This window comes from Aphidius gifuensis, linkage group LG3 (genome assembly GCF_014905175.1).
Source record: "Aphidius gifuensis isolate YNYX2018 linkage group LG3, ASM1490517v1, whole genome shotgun sequence".
Lineage (NCBI taxonomy): Eukaryota > Metazoa > Arthropoda > Insecta > Hymenoptera > Braconidae > Aphidius > Aphidius gifuensis.
In genome coordinates this window covers 12,466,400-12,474,098 of record NC_057790.1, presented here as the reverse complement: position 1 = coordinate 12,474,098, position 7,699 = coordinate 12,466,400, and the positions used below count along the sequence as shown (strand labels likewise).

The window sequence follows — 7,699 nt, the reverse complement described above, 5'->3', positions numbered from 1 at the left end:
AAGATTAGTATAAAAAAAAAGATAAGCACATGCACCAATGAAATAATAAAAATTAAGAGAATAATTAAGTTGTATATTATAAAAAAAAAAATTGAATTGAAAATTAAAAAAGAAAAATTATATTAAATTTACTTACTTCTCTCATTAAATTTCCACGATACTCTCTTAAAATAACACTTGGACGTGGAACCATGATTATGAATAAAAGGATTTAATTTGAGGATGAGGTTGCAGGCAAGGATGCAGGTTGAAATGAAAAGACCTTATAACCCTAAAAAGGGTAGGAAAATCAGGTGGTTCTAGGATTTTTCTCTAGAGAGAACTTTGAACCAATGGTAAAATTTATGAAGATTTCAACCAATAAAAAAATTCCCTACCCACTGATTCTAGCGCCATTAGTTTTCACCATGTAACTGGATAATTTAAAACTAATTCAAATTGAAGATCTTTCTAAAAATTTGACGCCATTTTTTCGTTTTAACCAATAGGAAAATTCGGTGGTGCTGTTCATGGCATAATCTAGCGGAAAATGTTTGAATTAAGAAAAAAAAAAAAAAAAAAATGGATGAAATATTAGGCGCGAAATTATTCAATTTATTATTATTTTTTTTTTTTTTGCTTATTTTCCTCATTATTTTAGATGAGAAAATAAGAAAATCTTCAGTCAAAATTGGTTCATTCTCGAGTTAGGGTCGTTTTTTTTTTTTTTTTTTTTTTTTTCTATACAAACTTTTTTTTTTTTTTTTTTTTTTTAACATAAAAAAAATAAATAAAAATATTTAAGTTTACCTTTTTTTTTTCTCAATTATTTTCAAGAGTGTTAATTGTATTTTTTTTTTTATTATAATATAAAGGTAAGTTTGAATTTTAAGTTTTTATAATAATAATAATAATAATAATAATAATAATAATAATAATTTTCATAATTTAAGTTCAACTACTATTTTGTAGAAAAATTTGTTTCCATTTTTTAAGAAATTATTTTTTAATATTTTTATCTTTTTTTTTTTTTTCTTTACAGATAAATCTTTTGTTAAATATTATTAAAAATGGATCAACTCCCAGACCAGATTTACCTGAAAAATAAATTCTCTCAAGCATATGCTCAGCTTAAAGAATATCCGAATGCTTTGGGAATTGTAAAGAACATTTGCGAAATTCAAGATTACATAAAACGTTACAATAGATCATTAGGTGGCCTCACAGGATCTAGAAAGAAAATGACTGGTGCAACAGTTGCATTGTTGACTACTTGGAAATGTAAATTAGAGCATTTGCAGAAAAAAGGCGGTATGGTTGATGAGTCTACAACACACCAAAACCATGCTGATGCGATTGATGCAAGAATCCAATGGAGTGACTTAGAAAGTGCTTTTAACAACCGAATGAGAACTGGAATGATTATTAATATATTACATAAAAATTTAGATTTTTTTCTTGAAGATGCAAAAATGATGTTGATTGATCGTTTAGAGAATGAATTAACCAAAAAGAGCGCTATTAAACTTAATACAATTTTGGTTTGTAATTTTCAAATTGTTAAACAAGAAGAAATAGAAATTGAGACAAAATATTTTAGTGATGGATGTATGGAAATATTGCAATCATCAAATCTTGATGATATTTCATCAAATAACTTTGAGATACTTAAAGCTGATCTGGAAGAGAAAGAAATGCGTGGTTCAGGTTGGACCTTGCATGAAATTCTACATTTAGAAATAAATATAAACGACTATGTACCTTTACGTGGTGGTTCATCAACTTTTATTGAAATGCCTGATTGGATTATAAAAACAAAATCAGTTGTAAACGTTATAAATTATAAAGATAATTATTGCTTTATTTGGAGTGTGTTAGCTGCAATGCACAAGGTTCCACATCCAAACAGAGTCACATCATATGAGAGATACATGAATGATTTAAATCTGGATGGAATAACATTTCCAATGAGTTGGTGTAAAATAAAACAATTTGAAAAAAATAACAATTTGAAAATAAATGTATATGGCATTGATAACACTGATGATTTAGATGATGAATCCAATGATGAAGAAGGCGTTAGCGTTGATGATTCAAATAATAAAAAAAAAGAGACGTCAAGAAAGGATTGTTCCATATTATTTGGGTAATAATGATGCATCAAATCATCCAACAATTCATCTTTTAATTATTGAAAAGCCTGAGAAAAAAGTTGATGGATTCCAAGATGAATCAGCAGATGAAGATGATGAAGAAGAAGAAAGTGATGAAGATTATGATGAATATGATTTTAATAATATTACAAATAAAAAGAAAACTTGGGAATTCTCAAACCATCACTTGCTTACATTAAAAATTTATCTAGGTTAATTAGTGCACAAGTTTCAGCATATAATGGTAAAAATTTATATGTGATCGTTGTTTATCATATTTCCATTCTCAAAATCAATCGATTCTCACAATCCCTGTAGAAAGAATCAATATGCAATGGAGATGCCAACAGAAAAAAACAATATTTTAAAGTTTAAAAATTACAAATATCAGCTTCGAGTGCCTTATGTAGTATATGCTGATCTGGAAAGTATATTGGAAAAAGTAACAGATAATTCCAATAATTCGTTAAAAAAAAAAAATCCAACAAAAACATATTCCAAACAGTGTAGCATACTATATTAAATGTTCTTATGATAATACGCTCTCTAAATTTAAATTAAAACGAGATAAAAATTGTATTGAATGGTTTATAAAAGAGCTTGAAGAGCTGGCACACAATGTTGATAATATATTGGAAAATATCAAACCGATGAATTTAACATTTGATGAAGAATTGCAATTTTTTAATGCAACAAAGTGCCATATATGTAACAAATTGTTCACAGCGGAAAACATTAAAGCACGTGATCACTGTCATCTCAGCGGGGTGTATAGAGGAGCCGCCCATGCTGCGTATGTATAATTAGCCTAATTAAATTTTTTAATTTTTCAATTTTTAATTTTTCTCCGATTTTTTTCGTTTTTTTTTTTCACTTTTTCTGTTTTTCTTAAGAAATAAAACTTTATAAAAATAAAAATTACTGTTGAAATAAATATTAAAATGAAAATTTCTTATTTCAGATGCAACCTTAATTATCAAGACTCTTGCATAATAGCTGTGGTGTTTCATGGTCTCAGTAATTATGACAGCCATTTCCTAATTAAAGAATTAAAAAAACAATTTCCAGGCAAGATTAATCTTTTGGCTTTAAATAAGGAGAGCTACATAAGCTTTACTAAATTTGTGAACGGTACTAGAATTCAATTACGTTTTATAGACTCATATAAATTTATGGCCAGCTCAATAAGTACGCTCGCTAATGAATTAGAGGATAACGATAAAAGTATAAAAGTTTGAAGTTATTGGTGACAATTTGAAGAATTCTGCCTAATAACAAAAAAAGGTATATTTCCATATGATTATATTGATTGTTGGGAAAAATTTGATGAAGAACAATTGCCTTCAAAAATTGATTTTTATTCTAAGCTTAATGAAGAACATGTGAGTGATGATGATTATGCTCATGCTTGCAATGTATGGAGAGTATTTAAATTAAAAAATCCGGGGGAATACTCGGATTTATATCTCCGTACAGATGTTCTTCTTTTAGCTGATATATTTGAAAATTTTAGATATTTTTGTTTAAAAACCTATGATTTAGATCCAGCTCACTATTACACCCTCCCAGGGTTGAGTTTTAATGCAATGCTAAAATATACAGAGATTGAGTTAGAATTATTAATGGATGCTGATAAATTATTGTTTATTGAGGGAGGCATTAGAGGTGGTTTATCACAATTTTAACATCGCCATGTCATTGCAAACAATAAGTATATGAAAGAATACAATTCAAATATTAGAGATTCATATTTAATGTACTTTGATGTTAACAATTTATATGGTTATGCAATGGCTTCTACACTTCCAGTAGGTAATTTCCAGTGGGTTGAGAACTTTGATATAAATTCATTACAATCTATTGGGGATGATGCTGAGTGGGGTTATATTTTGGAAACAGATCTGGACTATCCAGTAGAGCTTCATGATGAACATAGGGATTTACCTTTGGCACCAGAACGACAAATACCTCCTTTATCCACAAGTAAATGTCCAAAATTATTAGCAACTCTTTATCCTAAAGAAAAGTATGTAATTCATTACAGAAATTTAAAACAATACGTATCTTTGGGGATGAAAATTAAAAAAGTACATAGAGTTTTAAAATTCAAACAACGAGCTTGGTTAAAACCATATATTGACTTAAATACTGAATTACGTACCAAGGCAACATCACTCTTTGCTAAAAATCTATTTAAATCATTAATTAATATTTGTTTTGGTAAAATGTTAGAGTCAACACGTTCACAAAGAATAATTAAATTAGTATCAAAATATGGTGGTCGAGGTGGAGCAAGAGCTTTAATATCAAAACCTAATTTTCACAGCTCTCTAATTATTGATGATTTAGTTATTGTTGAAATGAAACGATTGAGTATCCTTTTTGATAAACCAATATATGGTGGTTTTACTATTTTAGATATTTCAAAAACAGTCATTTACGATTTTTATTATAATTATATAAAAAAGGAATTTAAAGATAATGTTAATTTTGTGTATATGGATACTGATAGTGCAATTTTAGAGATTTTTACACCAGATATCTATGAGTTTATTCGTAGAGAATGTAATAATTTTGATACATCTGATTACCCTCTAAATAATCGATATAACATTCCTCAAAAAAATAAAAAAGTACTAGGTATTATGAAGGATGAATGCAATGGGAAAATTATGAAGGAATTTGTTGGGTTACGTTCGAAAGCATATTCATTTTTAGTTGAAGATGAGACTTGTATCAATAATGTAAAACTTCATAAAAAAGCTAAAGGAGTAAAAAAATCATCAATGAAAACGATCACTTTTGAAGACTATAAAAATTGTGTTGAAAATCATGTTCAAATATCTAGAAAACAAAATTTAATTCGCTCTGAAAGACATCAAGTTTATACAATTACCACAGAAAAAATAGCTTTAAGTTGGAATGATGATAAAAGAGAACTTATTGATGGTAAAAATTATACTCTGCCTTGGGGTTATGCAAAAGAACTTAGAAATAAAATTAAATAAATAAAACAATGTAATATGATTGAAATAAAAAAAATTTTATTTATTGAATTAAGTTTTTATTTATTTATTTACTACAAAGCTGTCTGATCCACCCACTGGTTGTGTGAATTATCAAATCCCAGATATTTCACATATATTTTATTTCCTTTCTTTTTAATAATTTTTTCAATTAAATAGACGTCAGGATGTTTTACTTTTTGTAATTCAGGTTGATAAAAACACCCTTCAATTGGGTTCTGTTGATAGTCTTCAAGTTTATATGTTACTGGAGATGTGTTATTTATTTTTATAATTTTAAATATTTCAGTTGTCCAATTGGGTTTATAATTTTTCTCAAAGACATGTTTATATTTACTTATTCTAACATGATCATTTAATTTAAATTTATTTTTCTGATAATATTGATTTAAATTTTTAAATACAGTATGCTTTAAAATTTTTATATTGTCACCAACAACTTTTGCTGGTGCCATTTTGATTGTACGATGTTTTGTATTATTATATTGTTCAATTAATTTTGGTAATATTTTAACCCATTTATAAGTACCTTGTAAACTGAATTCAAAGTACAATTTATTTTTAATTGTTCTATTAAATCTTTCAACTATTGATGCTTTCATATGTGTGAAAGTTGAATACATATGAACATTGTATTTTTTTAGCATCGCTTGAAAAATGGAATTATAAAATTCTGTTCCTTGATCCACATGAAGATTTTTACAAACTCGTCCTTTTTTAAATATTGATTCCATTGCAGCTGATACTTCTTTTCCGGTCTTGCTTTTGAGTTCAACAGCCCAACTGAACTTCGAAAAAATATCAATAATAGTCAAAATATATTTATATCCAGAATTTACAGATGAGTGTTCAATCATGTCAACAAGATCAGCTTGCCAAGTTTCATCCTTATCTCGAATATCAACTTTACGTCTTGGAAAATTTCGGCGAGCTGGTGCATGAAGCTCTCGTACTATGTCTCTTTTAAATTCAGTCATGTTTCATTGAGAGTAGTATGATGACTGAATTTTAACTAATGTTAATGTATAATGTTGGCCTCTCTTAGTTCTTCAATGATTGACATGATTTCATTATCGTGACTTGGATTGCCAGCTGTTCGTGAAGCAACTAGCAATCTTAAACGATCAACAAGCTCGTTCGGATTATCCCAATAAACATAATTAACTTTAGATTGTTTCTTACTTTGAATTATCATATTTGTTGGTAGTAAATCAGAACCATGATGTTGTGTACTCTTCATGTGAGGCAATATGAATGTAATATACTTTTGTGATGCTGAATTTTTCACTGTATTTTTAGAATTATGATATCTTAAATGTGCATTTGTGTTGAGAAGAATTTGAGCATAATTTTTTTCATCAATTTGAGTGACTTTGGTTTTTTCTGGGGATTTCATAAATAATAATTCCAGTAGTCCTTGGGTTATTTCATACGTTTCATCAGCAACAATCATATTATTATTTTCGAATAGTAATTCAGCATTTCCAATTTTATATTCTCCACTGTTTTTTCTTTTAACCCCATAATCTTTATCCCATTGTAAAGTATCTATTTTATTTAAATATTGAGTTGTTAAATCATTTTTAAGACCTGTTTCATCAGCCTCTTGCTCTATCAGTTGTAGATCTTCAATAGTATCATGGAAAGCCTCTGTTTCCTCATCAGAACTGAGATTTTGTTCTGTATTTATATTTCCAGAATTACTTGAATGCGTTCCATCAGAAATGATACTGTCTTCTTCTCTCTCAGAATCATATGTGTTGTCTTTACTAATTTTGCTTTTTTTATTGTTTATTATCGGTGTTATTTTAGCAGCTATATTCTCAAGTGGTCCGATGACTGGTTTTAAGTACTCGTTAGCAGTTTCAGATATGCTTTCTTTCCCTAATTTTAATAATTGATGCTTCTTCTTTATTACATCTCTAACTTTTTCTATTTCTTCAAGAAATTTTGCTTCTTTTGACAGTGCTTCCTTCTTGAGAGGCATGTTGATTCGACAGGATTTAAACATGAACTAATATTTTTTTAACAAATTGTATCGTTATTTATATTTATAAAACAATCAAAATTTTTTCTGTATCTTCTATCATTTATATTGCGATCTTTGTCAATACATAGGAAACAATATTTCTCTTCCCAACACTTGATACATATCCGAAGAAATTTATTATACTCCATATCAATATTTGCATGATCCTGCCAAATATGTTTGAGATTTAGCTGATCACAAGGGAACACAACTAAGGAATTAATATTATCGCGAATCAAATGCTTTGGAATTCGAGCATACGATTGACACAAATAAAACGAATCAACATTACAATGACGTCCCATTGAAAAATAATCCCTTATTGGCTGTTGATTTTCAGTTGCAACATCATCAAATATAAACAATGAGTTTGGTTTTGCTTCTTCAACAGGAATTACTTGATCATTGCTTGAAAATTTATGATAATTTATATTTTCAAGTGGTTCCAATAGTTTTTCTAAATATCGATATTTTGGTTGGTATAATGATTTACTATAAATATAAATATTAGC

The 7,699-nt window shown here is 27.8% G+C and overlaps 1 protein-coding gene across 1 annotated transcript; it reads right to left on the bottom strand.

The window, feature by feature from the left end:
- Nucleotides 1–6,176: 6,176 nt before the first annotated feature.
- LOC122850911 lies at nucleotides 6,177–7,145 on the bottom strand. The gene has a single exon (XM_044149963.1). It carries the CDS (start codon nucleotides 7,143–7,145, stop codon nucleotides 6,177–6,179), a length of 969 nt encoding a protein of 322 aa, XP_044005898.1.
- Nucleotides 7,146–7,699: the final 554 nt, after the last annotated feature.